This window comes from Ornithorhynchus anatinus, chromosome X5 (assembly GCF_004115215.2).
Source record: "Ornithorhynchus anatinus isolate Pmale09 chromosome X5, mOrnAna1.pri.v4, whole genome shotgun sequence".
Classification (NCBI taxonomy): domain Eukaryota; kingdom Metazoa; phylum Chordata; class Mammalia; order Monotremata; family Ornithorhynchidae; genus Ornithorhynchus; species Ornithorhynchus anatinus.
Window position 1 is genome coordinate 67,895,651 of NC_041753.1, and position 24,942 is coordinate 67,920,592.

The 24,942-nt window shown below is 49.2% G+C and overlaps 1 protein-coding gene across 7 annotated transcripts in view; it reads left to right on the plus strand.

Moving 5' to 3' along the window:
- The window catches only part of NTRK2 (neurotrophic receptor tyrosine kinase 2), a 356,778-nt gene extending 344,072 nt beyond the window's left edge, over nucleotides 1–12,706 (plus strand). For all 7 annotated transcript variants that reach the window (XM_029055020.2, XM_029055014.2, XM_029055018.2 and 4 more), the window contains 2 exons: nucleotides 5,943–6,101; nucleotides 7,890–12,706. In XM_029055020.2, coding sequence (XP_028910853.1) covers nucleotides 5,943–6,101; nucleotides 7,890–8,075 — 345 coding nt within the window. In that variant the 3' untranslated portion in view covers nucleotides 8,076–12,706. The remainder of the gene's footprint in view (nucleotides 1–5,942; nucleotides 6,102–7,889) is intronic.
- Nucleotides 12,707–24,942: the final 12,236 nt, after the last annotated feature.

Sequence of the window (24,942 nt, forward strand, 5' to 3'; positions counted from 1 at the left end):
GACAACCCGATTCCCCTGTATCTCCCCCAGCGCTTAGAACGGTGCTCTGCACATAGTAAGCGCTTAACAAATACCAACATTATTATCATTACTATGTGCCGGGCACTGTACTAAGCACTGGGGAGGACACAAGATAATCAGATTGGACACAGTCCCTTTCCCACAGTGGGCTCACAGTCCCATTTTACAGATGAAGTGCCTGAGGCGCAGAGAAGTTGAGTCACTCGCCGAAGGTCACACGGCAGATGAGTGGCAGAGCTAGGATTAGAACCCAGGTCCTCTGACTCCCAGGCCTGTGCTCTTTCCACTAGGCCACGCTGTCTCTGACGACTCCTCCAAACGTCCCAGTTCCAAATCCTGGGTAGACAAGGTACTTAACACCTGGTCACTCCAAGTGTCCCCAACACGTGGAGGGGATAGGAATCCCACCTCCATTGGGTGAATCGGGGAGCAGAGTTTTGACAATCCTACCCTTCAGTTATTGTCCATGATAATGATACTAATGTTGGTATTTGTTAAGCGCTTACTATGTGCAGAGCACTGTTCTAAGCGCTGGGGGAGATACAGGGGAATCGGGTCGTCCCACGTGAGGCTCACAGTTAATCCCCATTTTCCAGATGAGGTCACTGAGGCCCAGAGAAGTGAAGTGACTCGCCCACAGTCACACAGCTGAGAAGTGGCAGAGCCGGGAGTCGAACCCATGACCTCTGACTCCGAAGCCCAGGCTCTTTCCACTGAGCCACACCGCTTCCCTAATGATGACTCCAGTGATGGAAAAGTATTTATTTGTATTAATATCTGTCTCCCCCTCTGGACTGTGGGCTCATTTTGGGCAGGAATATGTCTGTCTGTTATATTGTACTCTTCCAAGTGCTTAGAACAGTGATTTGCACACAGAAAGTGCTCAATAAATACGATCGAATGAATGAATGAAAAGTAATGAACAGTTCCCCTTGAAGGGAGGAAACCAGGGTTGGACCTGCTGCGAAAAGGAGGACTGACCTAGGGAAAGTCACAGTGGGACTGGGATGGGAAGCAGCAGGGCTTAGTGGATAGAACACAGGCCTGGGAGTCAGAAGGACCTGGGTTCTAAACTCGGCTCGGCTCCTTGTCTGCTATGTGACCTTGGGAAGTCACTTCACTTCTCTGGGCCTCAGGGACCTCATCTGGAAAATGGGGATTAAGAGTGTGAGCCCCATGTAGGACAGGGAATGTGTTCCACCCGATTTGCTTGCATCTACCTCAGCACTTAGCTTGGCATACAGTAGGCGCTTAACAAGTATCATAATTATTATTGTAATTATTGCCTGGGGAACTATCATACAAATCGCTTCTCCTTGCCGTCCCCATCGATTAGACCGTGCGCCCGTCAAAGGGCAGGGACCGTCTCTATCTGTTGCCGACTTGTACATTCCAAGCGCTTAGTACAGTGCTCTGCACATAGTAAGCGCTCAATAAATACTATTGAATGGATTTAATTGATCGATTCATCCCCCAGCAATGTTTATTGAGCCCCTCCAGTGGAGAGAACCGTGTATGGAGGACTTGGGAGAGTAGAGTAGAGATAGTACTTAGAGAAGCAGCGTGGCTCAGTGGAAAGAGCCCGGACTTGGGAGTCAGAGGTCATGGGTTTGAATCCCGGCTCTGCCACTTAGCTGTGTGACTGTGGGCAAGTCACTTAACTTCTCTGTGCCTCAGTTACCTCATCTGTAAAATGGGGATTAACCGTGAGCCTCACGTGGGACGACCTGATGACCCTGTATCTACCCCAGCGCTTAGAACGGTGCTCTGTACATAGTAAGCGCTTAACAAATACCAACATTATTATTATTATAGTAGATGCTTTCCCTGTGGGGGAGGAGCTTTCAGTCTACTGTGTGGGGAACACTGTACTAAGCCCTCAGGAGAGTAGAACAGAGTAAGTAGACATGATCCCTGCCCTCGAGAAACTTACAGTCCACTACGGGAAGGGAATTGTACTTTGAGAAACAGCATGGCCTAGTGGAGAGAGCACATGGCCGAGAGTCAGAAGGACCTGGGTTCTAATCCCGGCTCGGCTACATGTCTGCTGTGTGACCTGGGGCAAGTCACTTCATTTCTCTGGGCCTCAGTGACTTCATCTGTAAAACGGGGATTAAGACTGTGAGCCCTGTGTGGGACAAGGGACCCGCAGCGATTAGAACAGTGCTTGACACCTAGTAAGCGCTTAACAAATGCCATCATCATTATTATTATTGCTACTGAGCCACTGGGAGAGTGCAATAGAGTTAGAAGACAAGAACCCCCTCCCCTCAAGGAGCTTACGATCGAATGGATTTTGTTTGAGCTTTATGGTGGTCCGGGTCCGTGAAGGATTGTGAGAGCATTGGCCGCGGAGCGACGCTTGAGTTGGTGCGGTGGCACCGAGTAAATACTATTGAAAGATTGAATAGTTTTTCAGAGCTGCGCGAGGGAATGCCTGAACTAAATCGGGGGCAAAGCTGGGAGAAGAGTCCAGAGGTCCCGGTATCCGGTCATAATTAGTCACCCCTCAGACACATTCCATCTGACGTAGCGGACTTCCATGGTTGGGCAGGGGAGGAAGTAGGTGCCAAGCCACACAACTCAGAACAAACAACTCGTTGTGTTGCCGGGTGTTTACGAAATGCTGTCTTGGCTGGACAAAACCATGGAAGGGCTGTGTTTGGAACAATGAAGAGTGCGTTTGTTTGTTGGTTTATTCCGTTTCTCTCCAGGACATAGTGTAAAGCTCTGATAAGGACTGGGAATGAAACACAAGTTTAGAAAGAGCATGACCACTGACTGAACTTGTGCTAGATTCTCTTACCACTAACCATTTGACCGAGGAACAAGGACGGTATTGTTTAGGACAGCACGGGTGAAATCCCGCAAGGAATTCTCCAGCGTTGAGATGAAAGATCTACCCAATGAGACTCGGGGCCCATAATCAGAGATCAGATGGGAAAACAGGAAAAAATCAAAAATTACATTTGTTTAGCAGAACAAACAGAGTTATCCAGAAACTACTTCTTCGAGTCCACCATATGGGATATCTTGAACTTCTCTGGGTGATCGTCACAGCAGATTGTGCAGTCTAAAACGGTCAGGGAGGACCCTCACCAAGCTCTGTCCATCTTCAAAGCCCATCTGAAATCTTATCTCCGCCAGGAAGCCTTCTGTGATTCATTTATCTCCCCCTCCCCAACTCTTTAGCCCCTCGACTACCAACCACTTCAGCCCTTCTACGCCATCTAGGCATGAGGGAGCTCGCAACCACTTGCCTGCTGTCAGACCTTGGGCGAGAGAAGCAGCGTGGCTGAGTGGAAAGAGCACGGGCTTGGGAGGCAGAGGTCGTGGGTTCTAATCCCGGCTCCACCACTTGTCAGCTGAGTGACTCTGGGCAAGTCACTTAGCTTCTCTGTGCCTCAATTCCCTCATCTGTAAAATGGGGATTAAAACTGTGAGCCCCACGTGGGGCAACCTGCTGACCTTGCATCTACCCCAGCGCTTAGAACGGTGGTTGGCACATAGTAAGCGCTTAACAAACACCATAATTATCTTTATAATTATGAAGTCGCTTCACTTCTCTGTACCTCAGTTTCCTCGTGTGTAAAATGGAGATTCAATCCCCGTTTCCCTTCCTACTGAGACTGTGAGCTTCATGTGGGGCAGGGACTGTGCCCGACCTGATTATCTTGTATGTATTCCAATCCTTAGTACAGTGCTAGGCATACAGTAAGTGCTTAACAAATACCAAAATGATTACATACCCACCGTTTAAGCCCCGTCACAGATGTGCGTGTATCATAAAGTCAGTGGATCCTATTTACTGAACGGTTACTGTGTGCAGAACACTGCACTAAGCACTTGAGAGAGTACGCTATAGCAGATTTGGTAGACACGTTCTTGGCTACTGGGAACTGGGAGTCTAGAGGGGGAGACAGATATTAAATTACAGATAAATAAGGGCTGGGGGGCTGAGGGTGGGGTGAATAAGGGGTACAGATCCGAGTGTGAGGGCGATGCAGAATGATGAGGGACGAGGGAAAGTGAGGGCTTAGTCGGGGAAGGCAACTTGAAATAGATGTGATTTTAATAAGGGTTTGAAGAGGGAGAGACCGGTGGATATGAAGGGGGAGGGAGGTCTAGGACCCAGCCAGGATGTGGGGAAGGGGTCTGTGGTGAGAGATGAAAGCAAGGTGCAGTGAGCACGTTGGTGTTAGAGAAGCAAATTGAGCCTGTTAGGTTATAGTTGGAAATCGGCGAGATGAGATAGGACGGGCCAAGGTGATTGAGTGCTTCCAAGCCAATGTTAAGGAGTTTTTGTTTCATGAGGAGTTGGATGGGCAACCACTGGGTGTTCTTGAAGAGTGGGGAAACATGGACTGAATGATTCTGTAGGAAAACTTCCCTGGCGGTAGAGTGAAGTATGGACTGGAGTGGGGAGAGACAGGAGGGAGGGCGGTCAGCAAGAGGCTGATACAGTAATCAAGGTGGGAGAGGATAAATGCTTGGATTAACGTGGTAGCACTTTGAGTGAAGAAGAAAGGGGTGGATTTTAGCAGTGTTGTGAAGATTGAACTGACAGAGTTTAGTGATAGATTGAATATGTGGATTGTACGGGGGAGAGGAGTCAAGGATAATGCCAAGGTTGTGGGCTTGCGAGACAGGGAGGATGGTGGTGATGTCTACAGCGATGTGAAAATCAGGAGGAGGACAGGGTTTGGGTGGGAAGATAAGGAGCTCTGTATTGAACATGCTAAATTCGAGGTATAGGCGGGACATCCACGTAGAGATGTCTTGAAGGCAGGAAGACATGTGAGACTGCAGACAAGGCGAGAGATCAGGGCTGGAGATGTAGACTTGGAAATCATCCAAGTATAGATGGTAGTTGAAGGCATGGGAGTGAAGGAGCTCTCCAAGGGAGTGGTCAAAGATGGAGAAAAGAAGGGGACCCAGAACCGACTCTGAGGGACTCCCGCCGTTAAGGGGTGGGAGGCGGAGGAGGAGCCCGCGAAGGAGAACTGAAAATGAGCGGCCAGAGAGGTAGGAGGAGAACCAGGAGAGGATAGTGTCAGTGAAGTCAAGGTTGGATAATATTTCCAGGAGAAGTGGGTGGTCGACAGCGTCAAAGGCTGATGTGAGGTGAAAGATTAGGATGGAGTAGAGGCCGCTGGATCTGGCAAGAAGGAGATGATGATAATAACAATAATAATGGCATTTGTTAAGCGCTTACTACGTGTAAAGCACTGTTCTAAGCGTTGGGGAGGGTACAAGGTGATCTGGTTGCCCGACGTGGGGCTCACAGTCTTAATCCCCATTTTACAGATGAGGGAACTGAGGCACAGAGAAGTTAAGTGACTTGCCCAAAGTCACACAGCTGACAAGCGGCTGAGCTGGGATTTGAACCCATGACCTCTGACTCCCAAGCCCGGGCTCTTTCCACTGAGCCACGCTGCTTCTCATTTGTAACTTTTGAGAAGGCAGTTTCAGTGGAGTCAAAGGGGAGGAAGTACATGTATATGCATATACTAAGCACTTAATAAAAGTATCATTATTATCATCCTCATCATCGTTATTCCTCTCTCTCCTCCCAGGTGATTGCTCCTTTACTAGGTCTCTCCAAAGTGGGAGGTGTGATGAGCAGCCAGATTTCCACTCCAAGCTCTTGCCTCCTAGCCTTTCGGAGTTTTCTTTGCCAAATCCATGAAGTAAATGATTGTGACCAATGTTTGACCTTCTGTCTGTACTGATGGAGATAATGACTTCAGGCTGATAAGGAAATGATATTTCGCTGTTTGTTTTACAGGCTCCCGAATAGCTGGGCAAGATGAAAACAAAAGCGTCGTTGCCTTTTTTTTTTCCTCACTTTGGCGGGGGTGGGAGCTGCCCTCCATTGGCCCCTCGACAGGATCACGACCTCGTTTGTCTTCTGCTTCCAGGTCGGAGGTCACACGATGCTGCCTATCCGCTGGATGCCCCCAGAGAGCATCATGTATAGGAAGTTTACCACAGAAAGTGACGTCTGGAGCTTGGGGGTCGTGTTATGGGAGATCTTCACGTATGGCAAACAACCGTGGTACCAGCTCTCAAACAACGAGGTGCATTGCCGGGGCCCCGGGGGGGCTTGTCCACTCCTGCCCAGTGCAGGGGATGGAGAGGGGACGGGTGGGAGCCATGACAGTGGGAGGCCGCCAGCCATCCGAACACGGCTACACGTGGATCTTACGGGAAGCGGATGGCGAACAGAGGCATGTTTCACCCTCTCCGTGTTTCGGCTTGCTTGATTGAGAAGTGCTGCAGAGCGCAGAAAAGAAAGAGGAGAAAACCCCCGTTAATCAGACCCCATTCTGCCTAAGCTCTTGACATTTGAGCCAGTAGATCAGCTCACGAAAGTATGGCGATGCCCTGGTTATAGAGACGGAGATGATGACTGCAGGCTGATAAGGAAGTGATATTTCCTGAAGAGCCACGCGTCAGTTAATCAACTGATGGTATTTATTGAGCGCTTACTGTGTGCACAGTAATAAGTACAGTACAATAGAGTTGGTTAATGTTGGTATTTGTTAAGCGCTTACTATGTGCAGAGCACTGTTCTAAGCGCTGGGTAGATACGGGGTAGACAGGTTGTCCCACGTGAGGCTCACAGTCTTAATCCCCATTTTACAGCTGAGGTAACTGAGGCACCGAGAAGTCAAGTGACTTGCCCGAAGTCGCACAGCTGACAGGTGGCGGAGCCGGGATTAGAACCCATGACCTCTGACTCCAAAGCCCAGGCTCTTTCCACTGAGCCACGCTGCGTCTCTAAGCTGGCGTTGGTAGGCGCGATCCCCACCCTTCAGGAGCTTAATTACCTGGCCAGAGTCAAGGCTACAAACCAGCCCAAGTAGGAAGATTAGGTACAAATGGAAATTAAAAAATTGTTCAAAAAAGCAGGCAAAAGGTATTTTTCAGCCAGTCACGCCCACTGTGTAATGTGAGGTCATTCTTCCTTCCCCTCCCCCAACTCTTAACATCTCACTCCAGGTTTACCTCGTCTGCCCTCTCAGACCAGAGGTTTGACTCTCTAGACTGACCTCATGGTGGGCAGGGAATGTCTGTGTGTTGTTGTATTGTAATAATAATAATGTTGGTATTTGTTGAGCGCTTACTATGTGCCGAGCACTGTTCTAAGCGCTGGGGTAGACACGGGGGAATCAGGTTGTCCCACGTGGGGCTCACAGTATTGTACTCTCCCAGGGGCTTAGTGCAGCGCTCTGCCCACAGTAAGCGCTTAATAAATACTACTGAATGAACGAATGAATGACTGGCTCCAGACAAGTTCTAGACTTCCCTATCTTGAATTTCACTATGCCCGTGAAATTCCACAAGGGAGTGTGTCCAAGCCCAGTTGATGAAATCCAAGATGGTGAAGCCTGGAAATGCAGCTAGTTTTCTATTTTATGTCACTACCCTGACTTTTCCCGGTCATCCGCTCTATGGCGTAGTGGAGAGAGCACGGGCCTGGGAGTCAGAAGGTCATGGGTTCTAATTCCGGCTCTGTCACTTGTCTGCTGCGTGACCTTGGGCAAGTCAAAGTGACTTCTCCGTGCCTCAGTTACCTCATCTGTAAAATGGGGATTGAGACCGGAGCCCCACGTGGGACAGGTCCCGTGTCCAACTCGATTTGATCGTATCTACCCCAGTGCTTAGTACAGTGCCTGGCGCATAGTAAGTGCTTAACACATACTATAATTATCATTATTACCAAGGGCGGTAATAACAATAACCACCTATGAGGGATGAGGGAAATACAAGTTCCCCGGCCCACCTGGAAGTGCTCCGCCGGCAACGTCCATCTGAAGCCGGAGCTCTCCTCGGCCGCTAATCCTCCTTCGATCTCTCGGCAGGTGATCGAGTGCATCACTCAGGGCCGGGTCCTGCAGCGACCTCGCACGTGCCCGAAGGAGGTCTACGATCTGATGCTGGGGTGCTGGCAGCGGGAGCCCCACATGAGGCTCAACATCAAAGACATCCACTCCCTCCTTCAGAACTTGGCCAAGGCTTCTCCGGTCTACCTGGATATTCTGGGCTAGAGCCCTCCGCCCCATCCCCTCCCCCCATCCCCTCCCTCTCCCCAACCCCTTCCCCGCAGCCGCGAGGATGGGCCAAGGGAACCAATGTGTTTTAACTGCCGCTGGACTCCATCAAAATGTGTTCTTAACTCTGACAGTATTAATGACAAAGAGGTGGAGAAGCTTTCAAAGGGCAAGCAGTGGGCTCTGCTCCACCTGTAGACATAGTCACGACTTCTCCGACATTACCAAGTCATCTCATTTCTTCTTTCTCTCTTTCCATTCCCCTCGGGACTTTTGATTTGGGTTTCTTCTCTCGATCTCTCTCTCTCTCTTCCCCTCTCTCCCTCCCTCTCTTTCCCTTCCCCTTGCTTTTGACTCAATCTGGCTTCTGCATCATTGTTAATTCTGCATAGACAAAGGCCTTAAAAAGCTGACCTGTTATATCAGCAGACATTTTTGCCCGCCACAGATAACAATGCCTTGTTGTATTCCTGCCTTTGACATGGATGAAAAAAAAAGGGAAAACAAATCATTGACTCAAACTTTGTGACTTCTGTTCTATAGACACCAGGAGTTTCTATGGATCCATCTCGATTTCCGATTCTTCTCGTTGACATTTTTCTTTTTGGTGGCTTCAGCCTTGGGATAGAGAAGGAAAGCCAACCTTCCGACTGGAAGCAGATTTCAGTGGGAGACGAAGCCAGAGAGAACGAACACAGCGATGCCACCCACAGTCCGGGGACCAAGGAGACCACGACGACCGAGTGACCCTCAACCCCACTTGGGAAAGTTTCACTACTGTGTGCTGGGGAAGGTTTGAGACGACGGGAGGGTTGAACTGTGCGCTGGGGACTCTCTCTTCGTAGGAAAGAAAGCGCTCTTTCTTGCCTCGCCCAAGGCACCAGTCAAGATTATGAGCGCAGACGCCCCCTTGCGTTGCCCGTACTGGTGTCGTAGCAAAAGCGTTTTCTGCCCGGCTCGGGGCAGAAACTTGGTGTATCTGTGTACAGTGCTCATTTCAGGCTCCAGCGGGAAGCTGAGAACCCGGAACGAAGGTAAGGGAGCCGGAAAGGTGGAGGCGAGTGGATCTTAGATTGTGCCCGTCACACCCTCTTCTTCTCCTCCCTCTCTCCCCTTCTCACTTGTGCCAGCAAAACGGTGCACGGTCTCGGTCAGTCGCTCCCCGTTCGGCCGGCCGGAAGAGCAGATCCAGAAAGCGGGACTCGCGTCATTAGGCGAAGCAGAGCGGATACCCCCAAGGAGAGACTTCATCGCAGGAGGTCTGTGAAGGTCCGTGGTATCCCAGGGGGCCGAGCCCACCCCGGCTCTTTGCACTCGGCCGCCCCTACAGCTTCTGCTCTCGTCTTGCTTTGGTTTTCGTTCCCTCGCTTTCTGTTGCGGTGGACACGTGTGGCCCCGTTGGACGTTGCTGAGCTCCATCTCACAGGGGAAAAGCCAGGGACCGGAAGTGAGACGAAAGAGGGGGTTGAAGAAACGATCGCGATGATCCACGATCAGATGAAGAAAGAGAATGCGATCGGTTCTTCGAGAACATTTGCCTCTCTCTCTGAGGGGGCCGTTGCTGCACAAATGGACATTTTTCTAATGCGAGCCAGATTGAAAAGACCTTGTTCTTATTCATCGTGTGTGTGTGTGCGTGTGCGCTTTTATTTCATACATTGAGCATTTTTCATTTTGAATGTCATGTACTAGCTGGATTCCTATTTTGCTTGTATGCATTATTTATTCCAGCACTTGCTTTTCCATTGCAGGCTTTCTAAGCCAATTCTTAGAAATTTAGAAATTGGAAACAGTAACCGCAACAACAACAAAAAACTTTGGTGTAATCTACAGGGCAGTGTCTGACAGCGTTGAGCTACGCTCTCTGTCGACGAACAACAAACGCTCCCAGATAGGCATAACGATGTAACTAAAGCCATAGATTTCGTTATTGACTCACTGTGGAACCACATTAGAAGGAAGGTGAGGGAAGATGAATTCACAGCCTTCCTCCAATTCCATCTGGCTCGGGGGGGAACTCTCCCGGACCCCGGGGTCCACATGGGACGAAGCGGAGTCGAGCCATTTGGAGAAGCGATGGTTCGGTTCGCTCTGATGGATGGCAGAGGCGTCAAGTGCCCGGCGGACCAGATTTGAGAGGGATGAGGACTCAGCTAAGATGAGCAAGACCGAAGGGGCTTTGCAGAGCTCACCAAGAAGCCGTCTCCTCAGGAGGAAAAAAATAAGTGTCCCTTCAACATCCGAAAAGCACCTCGAAGTTGTGGGATGAAGGACTCTCTGCAAGTGCAAAGTATTTATTGTTCGTCATCATTCTTACTCTTATTTATTATTGTCGTTATTGTTTCCATGTTGATGGAAAAGCGCTCCAGGTGTCCCAGACAGCAAATCGTGTCTATCTACTGTATTGGACTTTCCCACGTGCTTAGTGACCTGCTCTGCACAGGGTAAGCGCTCAATAAATACCACGGATTGATCGAAACGAAACAGCCCAGCAACGGGGAGTCCCTGCATGTGCCCCACGCAGAAGGGGCCGCCCCCTCCTCCCCCCACAACCCTCCCGGATCAGGTCCACTTGTCCTTAGCCTCCCTGGCAAACTCACAGGCCATCGCTCTGTGCCTTTCTCCTTCTCCTGGACGAGGGTTGGAAGACAGCTCAAAAGACCCTGCGTTTGGAAAACCAGAAAGCAGTTTGGCTCCACCCAGAAGCCCTTGGGCCCCCGTGAGGAAGACAGGGGCAGAGACCTCAAGTAGGGGATATGGAGCGGATGAAACGCTTCCAACCACCCCCACCTCTGGGCTAGATCCCGGCTCAAACTGGCTTCGGCCCGAGAGTGATAATCTGGCACCTAAGAGTGTGGTGCGGATGCCGCCCCGTAGAAGGGGAGCCGGACCTTGGGCACCCGCAAGAGAAAAACCCAAGGAGAGTCGGAAGGTCTCGAGAGGCCGAGTAGAACGAGAAGACGTGCTTGTCGTCGCTTCAGCCGAGCCTTGGGGGAAGATGAGCAGATCTGACAATTGGGCTTCTACACTCTCCTTTCTAGATCGTGCTAAAAATGATTCTCTATATAATATACATAGATATGTTTTCATGTATGCTCTACATATGGTATTTACAGGTATGTTTATGTGTGTAAGTACTACTTGGTTTATGCATATGCAGGCGTGTGTATATGTATAAAAAATAACAGGCGCACATATTCATGCAGATCATTATAATTAGGGAGTGCGGTGTAGTTAATAGGATGATCGAACCTGCGAAATAACCCATACTGGTTTCTCTTTGGTTTGTTCGTTTTGTTTTGTTTTCTTCCTTTCTCCATGTCCATAAGCTTAACTCTCCAACGGTGTGGAGTTCAGCCTGGGGGAGGGGGTGGGAAGGAAATACTAGGAAAGCTGGCCGTGTTCAGAACAGCATTCCCGGTATGAAAGCCATCCCACCGGTGCCAGCCCGGATAACGATTTCTCACAAGGAAAAGGCTGGATTCAAACGGTCTCGGTGAAAACTTCCAGGAAGAGAACATCGATTTAGTATTCTTTCGGCTCCATATCATTGTTCTCCTTGTGTCCCATTGTGGCACTTACACAACCTTGGAATTCTGCTGGGGTTAGGGGGTGGGTAGGAGAGAACGGGACAGGAAGACTCGGATGCAACACCCTGGGGGGATAATGGTGAGAACTGTGAGACTTCCCAGGAGGAGCACTTTCCCACATTCCCTCTTCTCTCCCCCATCCCCCGAGTTCTTCTGCAGCACACAGAAAAATCACCACCACCCCCACCCCGGGAACTCTGCAGGCAAAGAAGCCGGGCACCCCCTTTTCCTGAACCAACATCTTATTTTCGGTTTGTAAACCAGTGCAGTCTATATCTATCATCTATACTCCGATAAGTAACGGTCATTGCTCTCTTTCTTTTGTTTCCTTTCTGTGACATAAGAATCCTAGAACAGCCTAAAACCGGCAGCTTTTGCTCCGAGGCGAAAAAACAAAAAACAAAGAAAACCCACAAAAAACCAAAAAAACCTGACCAACTTACTGGTTGAATAAGTTAGTGAGCGATGAATATTTCTAAAGCAAAGACCGTTTCTGAGCTTGTGAATGAATTTCAAGTGTTCTAAAGGATGGGGGGTGGGAGGGAGGGGGTTTCTACTTCTACTTCGAGATGAAGGTTTTGATAGCACAGGAAACCGTATTTTCTAGGTGTCAGGCCTGGGATGAATCACTGCTGCTGTGGGTCCAGGATTCAATGAAGAGTCTCCGTTGCGTTGTTTTCTGTTGTCTGTGCACACTGGTTATCTTTTTTTTTTCTTTCCGTTTTGCTCCATTCCCCACAAATACAAAGCAAAAAAAAAAGTCTACATGTTGCAGGCAAAACACTGTGAATTTCACAACAGCCACCAAGCAACTATTTTGCCATCTTCAACACATGTCTCAGGAGAAGAAATGGGAAATGATGGGAATATTATTTTATCGTCTATGCATTCCTGGCCAGGTCTATGTTCATTTGAATTTGGGCTTTGCCACTGAATAAGGTCCCGAATGGAGACTGACCAAAATGAATATGTATCTTTAGAACCCAGAGTCCATTGGGCAAATAAGAGCTGCTAGTAGTCAAGTTGTCGGAGCGAAAAGAAGAAGAAAATGAAATACAATTGGATGTCTTCAGAGGCCTACATCTTGCAGCTTCTACGTGTTTCTACCGCTTAAAAACCTAAATGTGTTTAAAGCAGTCGAGAATGTTTTCTAGCCAAGGTAAATGAACTGAATGTGGATTTTGAATTATGTAACCCATCAAGAAATGACCAAATTCGTATTAAATATTTGTCCTTCCCTTGGTCTCTACTTATAGTCGATATATCTATGTGGAGATATAACCTTATACACACCCGTATATTCGAGAGATGGTTGTATGTATCTAGGCAGTATATACATTCATACCAGTATCTCTGAATAGATATATTTTCACTAAAACTGTGACCTGGTGTTTGGAACGCGTTCTCTCTCTCTCTCTTTTTCTCCGTTTTTCTCCCTCCCTCCTCTCCTCTCTCTCTCCTCCTTCCTCTCTCCCTCCGAGCTCCTCTCCTTCTCTCTTCTCTGTTCCCTCCCGCTTTCCCCCCCGCCCCCCCCCCCCTCGTTGGGTTATTTTCTTTTTAATGTGATGTCTCTGTGCAGATATTTAGTGGTTCTTGTTTTGCCGTCTGTTATAGAGGTCCATTGCTTTTAAAGACCCACTGCATCTTGGCTGATTTCAAAGTGACGCCTGAGTATCAGTGTTAAAAAGTTCTGTTTGTGAATCATGTGACCAGCTTCTCTCAACCTGACATGGAAAGTCCCTTGTACTACAGTGTATTTAATAAAAATGATGTCTTACAATAAATAACATCATCCAAAAGAAAGGTTGTAACTGACCCAATAATGATTGCTTCAAAGAGCATACAGAATTTTCCCAAGGTGTTAGCGTTCTAAGGTCTTCAGGGTGGGCCATTTTCTTTGCTAGCTTCCTTCCTGAATTCCCAGCAAACCAGATGTACCTTCTCCTCTATCCTTTAGCTCACCCCTGGAGCCTCTCGGTCCCCCATAACCCAACCTAGTAGCCGATCATTCAGTCATCTTTACTGAGTCCCTACCATGGGCAGAGAGCACTGTATTCAGCATTTGGGAGAGTACCTACTTACTATGTGCCAAGCTCGGTGCTCAACCCCCGAGTAGATGCAAGATTATCAGGTCAGAATCAGTCCCTGTCCCTCATGGGGCTCACGGTCTGAGAGAGAGGGAGACCATAGTTCCTTAGAGAAGCAGCGTGGCTCAGTGGAAAGAGCCCAGGCTTGGGAGTCAGGGGTCATGGGTTCGAACCCCAGCTCTGCCACTTGTCAGCTGTGTGACTGTGGGCAAGTCACTTCACTGCTCTGGGCCTCAGTTACCTCATCTGTAAAATGGGGATTATCTTTGAGCCTCAAGTGGGACAACCTGTTTACCCTGTATCTCCCCCAGCGCTTAGAACAGTGCTCTGCACATAGTAAGCGCTTAAATACCAACATTATTATTATCCCCATTTTTACAGATGAGGAAACCGGAGCACAGGGAAGTTAAGTGCCTGCACCAAGTTTACCCAGCATTAGAACCCAGCTCTCCTGACTCAATGGACGCACTAGATGTGATCTCTGTCCTCGAGAAATTGAGTAATCTAGGCGGGGAGACAGACGCCAAGATATATTACAGATCAGAGGAAGCAATAGAGTAGAAGAATATCTACCTAAGTGCCGTGTGTGTTGGTGGGGGGGGGGGGGTAGAGTTCTTTACACCCAACTCTTGCTCTGCTATCCAGTGTTAAAGAGCAACACAGTCCCTGTCAAATCCTTTCCTGGGCCAAGGGCATTCAGGATGGCACGACGCAAGACCCCCTACACCGGGGAACAGGTTGGAGGCCATGGGCAGGAGACCAACTTCGTCCTCAATCTCTGACTGACCCCGGTTCCTGGCCTGCAGAATTTCAGTGCTTTCACATCGGCATCACTGGCAGAGAAGTGAGTGGCTCAGCTAGTTATCCGGGTTCTAGCCTCAGCTATGGGAAACTGAGTCCAACCCAACAGCAATCGTCCTTGTGTTTGCCATAGCTGCTAATCAGGGTCCTGATTGCTTGGTGTCCTGGGCTCAATTAGGAGAAATTGTGAGGAGGCACAGGTGGTTTCCTAAGAAGTGGCCCTGCACTGAGGCCTAAGAGATCGAAAAGAACGGAGTGGGCAGGGGGAAGGGAGGGTGCAGTCAGACATCAACCACATTGCTCCAGGGTTTCCTGGGTGCTTGGAGATCTCCCGGCAGGGCAAGTGGAAGGAGAATGACTATTTTCCCACAAAGACCAAAAAACAATAAAGGGAGGTTTGGCTTACCTAAAGATAGCTTTCCTTTAAGGAACATCTGTTCGGAGAGCTATTAGGCACTGACATTAATTAACACAGGAAGTAAAGTGGGTGAGGCTTGTGTCACTGGCTGTGTTGGAGGAAGAAAGAAGATAGACGCCAGTGGGAGGAATGTGAGAAAATGTCTCTCTCTGGGCAGGAGGATGCGTAGTGGGAGGAGAGCTGGATGGTAAGAATTTTGCAATGTGGAGCTTGGAGCCAAGGGTTCCGTGCTTCCGTTCACTGAGGGCAAATCATCTGCCACTGCCTGGGAATCCGTTTTAAGGCCAAGGATCTTGGAGATCCTCAGGAAAAAAAAAAAATCCTTTAGTGCCCTATTTTTACAGCCAAACCCCTTGGGAACCACGCTTTAAATAAGCTCCAGAAACACAGTAGACACAGGCCAAATGGGAGCATTCATTCATTCATTCACTCGATCGTATTTATTCAGCGCTTACCATGTGCAGAGCACTGTACTGAGCTTTTGGGAGAGCTCAATACAACAATACCTGTCCACAACAAAGCCACTTTTTATTCATTCTAGGATGGAAGGCAGTGGGAGCCTCAGAAATACGTCACTCCATTTCCCAGTAGCACTCAGGCACTGGCAGGGATGGGACGGGCATAACAAAAAAGAAGGGGGGGAGCTTCCCCTTCCCACATAATAATAATTGTGGTATTTGTTAAGTGCTCACTATGTGCCAGACACCTTACTAAGTGCTGAGGTAGACAAAAGTTAATCAGGTTGGACACAGTCCCTGTCTCACATGGGATTCAGTCTTAATCCCCATTTTACAGATGAGGAAACTGAGGCACAGAGAAGTCAAGTGACTTGCCCAAGGTCATACAGCAGACAAGCAGCGGAGCTGGGATTAGAACCCGGGTCCTTCTGACTCTCTGGTCCCTGCTCTATCCATTAGACCACGCTGCTTCTCCTAACTGATGTGGAAAAAAGAAAGGCTCCCTCAAACACAAACACCAGCTCTGAAAATATCCAACCCACTCGGGGGGAAAACTAAGACCCTTTAAGTTCTCCATCACCTTCCTGAGTCACCTGGGGTGATTTTCCACCACACGACATGATTTTTCCCCATGACCTTTCCTGTGGACTTGTCCTCTCAAATAAATAGGTTTGTTTCTACAAACCCTAATCTCTCTGGAGATCATGTAATTCAGAAGCCAAAACTCCCACTTCAGAGCAGAAACCTTATCTCAAATCTCCTAATGAAGCACCTTAGCAGGGAAAGTTGTTTATTTTTAAAGAACTCAGAATTGCACCAAAAATATTTCTCCTCAGGGTTCTTGCTTAAAGCGGTCTGAAAAACAAAAACCAAATAGCACTGCTTCCCTAAACCATGGCGGCCTTTCCCAGCCTTTGATCGTCTGTGTGATTAATGGCAGCCCTGGAAGAAAAAACGGGCCCCCGGAAAGCCTTGGAAAACCAATCGATCTCTATGCCTCCACCCGGGCTTCCTGTCTTGGGCCAATCACCCTCATTCTTCCTCGCCACCCGATCATCCTACCAAACTTGCCTTCCAACCCTCACACAAGTTTTCGGAAATATTTTGGGAATCAGCACACTCGCACATACCCGGACCAATTTCTCAATCTCCCCGCAAGTATGGAGTTGATAGAAGTACGGTATAGTCCTTCCGTTTCCTAGCAACGGGATGGGGAGGGAGGGGTGGGGACGAAAGCCAGAGACACGGGTACCCGGCCGTCCTCCTGTGTAGTAGACATGTGCGCGTTCTGCTTTTGTTGTCTATGACTGCCATTTCCCAAACGGGGTTTTTTATTCGCCGAGTGACATGAAGCGCTTTAACTTATTCAAGAGAGATCTCGGTTGACATCCCCGGATCCTATAATTAACATCTCAAACCATCCCAAGCCTGGGACTCGGCACACTCCACGCCAAAAATCGGGAACATATGTACTTTCTCCTCCAACACCGCCACCCCCGCCCTCCACTCACCCCTTACTCTCACAACTGCACCCCAGGAAACCCACCGTCCTTCCGTCCGCTTCCTCACCTGTGGGCACGGCATCCCCTCGGCCATCCTTATCCTTCGCCCCGAGCAAAGCCTTCTGGGAAAAAAGAAAGTTCGCAAAGCCCTGGAAACTTTCCGTGCGTGGGATGGTGATTCCCTCTCCCGGAGCCGACCCTTCTCCTCTCCCCCACCCCAACTCCCAAACCCTATTCCTGGCCAGCCACAGAGGCACTTGGCCACCAGATCATCTCCCGTGAGGGTCCCGACGGAGGTTAGAAACCACCAAGAGAGCACGGTGACGAGAGGAGACGTGGAGAGGACGCGAAGAGGTTTCGGCAGTCGGGGGGCACGGGTGAGATGTGTGGGCTCGAAGGCGATCAGAATGAAGGGACGAGAGACCGGCGTGGGCGGGGGAGAGGTGAGATGAGGGGGCGGGGAGGTGGGACGAGAGCCAGGCAGGATTCACCACTCCTCAACAAACCTGTCTCCTCAAGTGGTACAGGCCTGTTCCCTCAGAAAAGGCACCAGGGAGGGAAAACCCTCCACCACCTCAACGGCTCGCTGTGGGCGCTCCTTTAAATCACCTCAGCCCGAGGGCTTCGGAGGAAAGACCTGTAATACTCCTCTCCGCTCGATCTCAGAGTGACCCGCACTGGGGTCTGGGGCAAGGAGCCCGTCCGGGAACCAGCCTCTGCCCAGCACCGACCTGTTGGTTTGTGGCGAGGGCGAGGGCATCCGTGGCGGCCTCTGACGCTAAGAACCCAGAGTACTGTCTGGGCCAGGCAGGAGTTGGATTGATTTGAAGCACAGGCGTTGGGCACCCAATATAGTCCCTCTTGGTAGTATGATGATGGCGCAGTGGATAAAGCTTGGGCCTGGAAGTCAGAAGGTCATGGTTTCTCATCCCAGCTCTGCCACTTGTCTGCTGTGTGGCCTTGGGCAAGTCACTTCACTTCTCTGTCCCTCAGTTACCTCATCTGTAAAATGGGGATTGAGACTGTGAGCCCTCTGCAGGACAGGGACTGTGTCCAACCCGATTTGTTTGTAGCCACCCCAGTGCTTAGTCCGGTGCCTGGCACGGAGTAAGCGCTTAACAAATACCATAATTATTATTATTCCATGACTCTCAGTTTCCATTGAATTATGGGAAAGCAATTCCTTCAAGCAGACAGGGACTATGCTCAGCCCCAAAAGGCACTGATAATAATAATATAATAATAATAATGTTGGTATTTGTTAAGCGCTTACTATGTGCCGAGCACTGTTCTAAGCGCTGGGGTAGACACAGGGGAATCAGGTTGTTGGTATTTGTTAAGCACTTACTATGTGCCGAGCACTGTTCTAAGCGCTGGGGTAGACATAGGGGAATCAGGTTGTCCCACGTGGGGCTCACAATCTTAATCCCCATTTTACAGATGAGGGAACTGAGGCACAGAGAAGTTAAGTGACTTGCCCACAGTCACACAGCCAAGTGGCAGAGCTGGGATTCGAACTCATGAGCCCTGACTCCAAAGCCCGTGCTCTTTCCACTGAGCCACGCTGCTTCTCAGTGCTGATCGACCCTAGTCAGGTTGTCCCACGTGGGGCTCACGGTCTTAACCCCCTTTTTACAGATGAGGGAACTGAGGCACCGAGAAGTGCTGCAGAAGTCGCCTGCTGTGGGACTCCGGGCAAGTCACTAACTGCTCCATGCCTTAGTCTCCTCTTCCGTATAATGAGGATTCAATACTTGTTTCCCCTGCCCCTTAGACGGTGAGCCCCGAGTGGGATGGGGACTGTGGTCGGTCTGGTTAATTTGTATTTACCCCAGGTCTTAGAATAGTGCTTGGCACAAAATAAGTGATTAACAAATACTACACACCGCCCAAAGTCTCCCAGCTGACAAGTGGCCGAGCCGGGATTCGAACCCACGACCTCTGACTCCAAAGCCCGTGCTCTTTCCACTGAGCCACGCTGCTTCTCAGTGCTTCTCAGTGCTGATCGACCCTAGTCGATCAGCCGGCTGGCCAACCAATCGACAGCCGGTCAGCCGCGTTTCGGCAGCCTCCCCGAGATCAGAGAGACCTTAAGAAACAGAAACTCCCCTGTGAAGATGGGAAACCCAGGAGGTAGGAACGGGTTGACTCAATGGCCACAGAAGAAGGTTTTCCAACTCCTTGCTCCCTCACACAGACGGGGGCCAACAGCAGTCAGGAATTTGAAGTAAAATCTAATAAATAGCAATCGTCATGGCACTTAAGAAGCACAGACTATGTGCCAAGCACTATGCTAGATACAGGATAATCAGATCAGGCCCAATCTGTGTCTCACCCAGGACTTGAGAAGCAGCGTGGAGTCAGCGGACCTGAGTTCTATTCGTTCATTCATTCGATCATATTTCCTGAGTGCTTACTGTGTGCAAATCGCCGTACTCTTCGGAGACCACAATTCACTAATAGACGGACGCATTGCCTGCCCACAGAGAGCTAATCCTGGCTCTGCCACTCGCCTGCTGTGGGACTCTGGGCAAGTCACTAACTGCTCCACGCCTTAGTCTCCTCTTCCGTATAATGAGGATTCAATACTTGTTTCCCCTGCCCCTTAGACGGTGAACCCCGAGTGGGATGGGGACTGTGTTCGGTCTGGTTAATTTGTATTTACCCCAGGTCTTAGAATAGTGCTTGGCACAAAATAAGTGATCAACAAATACCACACACCGCACAAACACACACACACAATTTGCTATTGTTTTAATGAGCCGTTCATCCCCTAGCTATTGTTTTAATGAGATGTTCATCCCCTAGATCCTATTTATTGCTATTGTTCTCGTCTGTCCGCCTCCCCCGATTAGATTGTAAGCCCGTCAAAGGGCAGGGACTGTCTCGATCTGTTACCGATTTGTCCATTCCAAGCGCTTAGTACAGTGCTCTGCACATAGTAAGCGCTCAATAAATACTATTGAATGAATTGAATGAATGAACACAATTCACCATCTAGGAGGGAGAGCAGGTATCCTATGCCTATTTTACAGTTGAGGAAGTAGCATGGTCTAGTGGATAGAGCACGGGCCTGGGAATCAGAAGCATCTGGGTTCTAATCTCAGCTCTGCCGCTTGCCTGCTGTGACCCTGGGCAAGTCACTTCACTTCTCTGAGCCTCAGTCTCCTCATCTGTAAGAGGGGGATTAAGACGGTGAGCACCACGCAGGACCGTGTCCACCCTGATGAGCTTGTATCTACCCCGGCGCTTAGTACAGTGCCTGGTATACAGTAAGCACTTAACAAATACCATAAAAAAAAAGCTTCTTCCAGTGACTTACCCCAAATCAGGTCCCACCTCTCCTTCAAAGCCCAACTAAAAATGAGGCCTTCGCTGATTGATCACCACACATTTCCAGTCATGCCATTCCACCAGTCATCTCAGCATTCATCAGTCAATCAGTGGTGTTAATTGAGCACTTACTGTGTGCAGAGGACTGGACTAAACCCTTGGGAGAGTACAACAGAACAGAGTTGATAGACTTCTTCCTTGCCCACAAGGAGCTTACAATGCAGAGGAAAGACAGACGTTAATATACATTACAGACGTAGACATAAGTGTTGGGAGGCTGAGGGTGGGTGAGTAAAGGGTACGACTCCAAGCACAAGGGTGATGTCAATCAATCAATCAATAGTATCTATTGAGTGCCCACTTTGGGCGGAGCACTTTACTTCGCTCTTGAGAGGACATAGTGGAAGAAATAAACCCTGTCCTCAAGGAGCTCATGCGTTTGTTGATTTATTTACAAATAGTTACTTTGGGCATTTATTTTCTGACTCTTACCTACGGGATAGACATCCATTTCTGCTTGTCTTCCTGATCCGATCTTAAGCTCATCACGGGCAGGGATGTAGTCTTTTAATTCTTTTTCTACATCCCCCGTCCCCTAGTTCAGTGCACTACATCCTCCACACCGGTGACCCTAATACATTCCTGGGTAGCCGAGACTGGCGAATTCACAGCGAACAAGCCTTCAGAACCAAATCGGAGCCAATCCCAAACCAGGAGTCTAAACCATGAGCACCCCAAATAGCTACACTCCCAGTTTTAGCTGTAGTGTTTGGGGCTGGCCCATGATTAAGCCTTTTCCCGGTTTCTCCTTCCCTCATTCCTTTTTATATTTATTTCTTAGCCTCCCCAAGATTCCAGTCGACTCAAAGTCGCTGAGATGTTGCGATGACTTCATTTAACCCCTGGATGGGATGGAAATTGGGAAAATTCCCAGCTCCCAAGTGTTCCGACTGGGATTTGTAGAGATTTCCCCTTACACGAAATGATGACACATGGCCATAGGAGGCCTCCAGGCAGTCAACCACTCAGCATTGAGCTCGCTTCACTATTCTATCTCTAAACATAAGGAGTTCAGCAAGCACCTAGGGAAAAGGCACATTGTATTTTCCAAATGCACAGATCTTCCTTACAGGATTAGAGGACAAGACGTGCTCAGGGAAAATCACTCCAAGATGTTAGAAAACACCAAGATCCAACCAATTTAGAATTTGATGATATACAGCACTGTGCTGGCAAAATTTAATATCACCTAGAGGTGGAGGGGCTGGCTATTTTTTCCTCGTTGAGGGTTGGAAAACAGACAACTTCCATTTTCTCGATGCAGTCGAGAGATCTCCTGGATGAAACGGGGAAGGGATAGGATAGAGAGTTCACGGTTGGCTTTCCAGAGAGTTTTGAGACACTGAAGCCACGGTGAGGAGAAAAACTACCTCAGGGAGGAGCCTCGGGAAAGCATCCAGGAAAGTAATAATAATAATTATAATAACTGTGATAAATTAAGTGCTTACTACGTGCCAGGCACTGTACTGAGCGCTGGAGTAGAGACAAGCAAATCAGGTTGGACACAGGCCCTGTCCCACGTGGGGCTCACAGTCTCAATCCCCGTCTTCCAGATGAGCTAACCGAGTCCCAGATAGGTGAAGTAACTTCCCCAAGGTCACAGAACAGACAAGTGGCGAAGTGGGGATTAGAACCCACGACCTTCTGACTCCCAGGTCCATGCTCTAGCCACCAGACCGTGCTGGAAATGGAATCCACGCAGCAGTGGCCTGCACTGGAACTTCATGGAGTGTAAAAGCCAGAGGGGGACAGGCTTTTCACTTCTTAGATACGCGTTGCTTGAACCTGGCCTGGAGCCTGACCATCTGGGCTGACAAATCATTTCCTCATGGCGTGAGACTGGTGTTTATCAGAGCTGGCCAGGGGGGTCTGGGGTATATTATGGACATCATCACCGGCCTTTCCTACAAGGACCTGATAGGTTGATGGTAACCATGGTGTAGATAGAAGATTGACAACGATGACGTATTTTCTTTGATAATTGATGATGATCATTGATTATAATGCTTGATGATGATGGGTATTTGTTAAACGCTTACTATGTGCCAAACACTGTTCTAAGCGCTGGGGTATATACAAGGTAATCAAGTCGTGCCGCGTGGGGCTCACGGTCTTAATCCCCATTTTAGATGAGGTCACTGAGGCACAGAGAAGTGAAATGGCTTGCCCAAGGTCACACCTCTGACAAGTGGCGGAGCCGGGATTAGAACCCACATCCTCTGACTCCCAAGCCCGTGCTCTTCCCACTAAGCCACGCTGCTTCTCATCGCTGGCGATCGATGAGCGAGGATAAGGATAGCGAGGGGCCCTGTGGTGACTGCGGGGATGGCAGCAACAGTAATGAATCCATCTTTGGGCTTGAAGAAACTAGAGGGGCAGGTGTGCTTTTCTCTCTGATACCGCCCAGAGGATTTTCCTGGGGAGGGCTGAACGTAAAACTCGGGGAATGAGCGATAGATAGCCTATGCGGGAGCTGAGCAGAAGGGGAGCAAAAAGGGAGAATGGACTTATTTCAGGGGAAAACGTGCCACTGTGATAATGGGACATTTCACAACCACAGACATAAGTCACCTCTGAGAGCTCACCTCCACCAGGAGGCCTTCCCAGACTGAGCCCCCCTTTCCCTCTGCTCCTCCTCCCCTCCCCCCCCACTCTTCCCCCTTCTCCTCCCTTCAGTACTATGCTCATTTATATATATTATTACCCTATTTATTTTGTTAATGAGGTGCATATCTCCTCGATTCTATTTATCTCGATGATGTTGTCTTGCTTAGTTTTGTTCTGTTCTGTTTTGCGGTCTGTCTCCCCCGTTTAGACTGTGAGCCCGTCATTGGGCAGGGATGGTCTCTATCCATTGCCAAATTGTACATCCCAAGCGCTTAGTACAGTGCTCTGCACATAGTAAGCGTTCAATAAATACTACTGAATGAACGAATGAACCTCAGTAGCGTCGATCGGTCCACAGAGGCTTTCTCCTCCTCCTTCTTCCAGGTCTACAGATAGGGTGTATTTGGAAACAGTGACAGGTAGTCTTAGTGGAAGTTGTAGTAATATTAACTGTAGTACATTTGGAATTATAAGAGGAGAGGAGTAATAATAATAACGAAGGGATTTGTTAAGTGCTTACTATGTGCCAGGCGCTGTATTAAGTGCTGGGATGGATACAAGCAAATGGAGTCAGACACAATCCCTGTCCCACGTGGGGCTCACCTTCTCCACCCCCATTTTGCAGATGAGGTAAAGGAGGTACAGAGAAGTGAAGTGACTAGCCCAAAGTCATGCAGCAGATGAGCAGCGGAGCGGGACTTGAACCCATGAACTCCAGAGTCCTAGGCCCACGCCCTATCCACTGCGCCATGCTGCTTCTCATACTTAGGAATGGAAGTAGTAATTGTAACGCCTTTCCTCCTCACACCCGCCAAACTCTCTTCCCCTCTTCAAAGCCCTCCTGAGAGCTCACCTCCTCCCGGAGGCCTTCCCAGACTGAGCTCCCCCTTTCCCTCTGCCCCTCCTCCCCACAGCACTTGTGCATATTTGTACATATTATTTATCACACTATTTATTTTGTTAACGACGTGTATATATCTATGATTCTATTTATCTTGATGATATCGACGCCAGACTACTTGTTTTGTTCCGTTTGGTCGTCCGTCTCCCCCGTTTAGACTGTGAGCGCATTGTCGGGCAGGGATCATCTCTATCGGTTGCCAAATTGTATATTCCAAGCGCTTAGTACAGTGCTCTGTACATAACGCTCGATAAATACAATTGAATGAAGGAATGAATGAATACTAGTAGTAGTAATGGTGGGAAAATGGAAGGAATCCCCACTCGGTGCAGTGCCCTGCCCTAGGCACATGGAAAGTACAGAATCACCAAGTGATGTTCCCTGCCTGCAAGGAACTTGCACTATAATGGGGGAGACAAACATGAAACATTTCCAGCTAGAAGCAGTGTGGCCTAGTGGAAAGAACTCAGGCCTGGGCATCGGAGGACCTGGGCTCCAATCCTGGCTCTGCCACTTACCTGCTGTGTGAACTTGTGCAACTCATTTCACTTTCCTGTGACTCAGCCACCTACCCTGTAAAATGGGAATGAAGACTGTGAGCCCCATGTGGAACCGGGACTCGCTGTGCCTGGCCCATGGTAAGTAAGCACTTCACTGATACTATAAGTAAATGAATAAATAAATAAAGCCAAAGAGGGTGTAAATAAGTTCAGAAGGGCTAGAGGTGGCTGAAAGTGTTGGCTCAGGGTGTTGGGACGTTAACTGGGGAGAGCCGCTTGGAGTAGGTGGGATTCGAAGGGGAATTTGAAGGTGGAGGGAGCTGGGGTCTGTCTGATGGGGGGAGAGATGGAGTTCCAAGCCAGGGGAACGGTGTGAGTGAAGGGATGGGGTAGGGAGAGTAGAGAACGAGGTCCAGCTAGAAGATTGGCTTGGGAGAAGTGAAGACAGTCGGTTGGGGAATAACGGGTGTAGAGAGCAGATAGGTGAGGTGGAGCCAGATGGTGGAGAGGATTGAAGCCGATCGTGTGGCGTGTCTGTTTGATGGCGAGAGACGCGGGGAGCCAATCGGGGGTGATGAGGAGAGGAGAGATGTGGGCCGAGTGATGC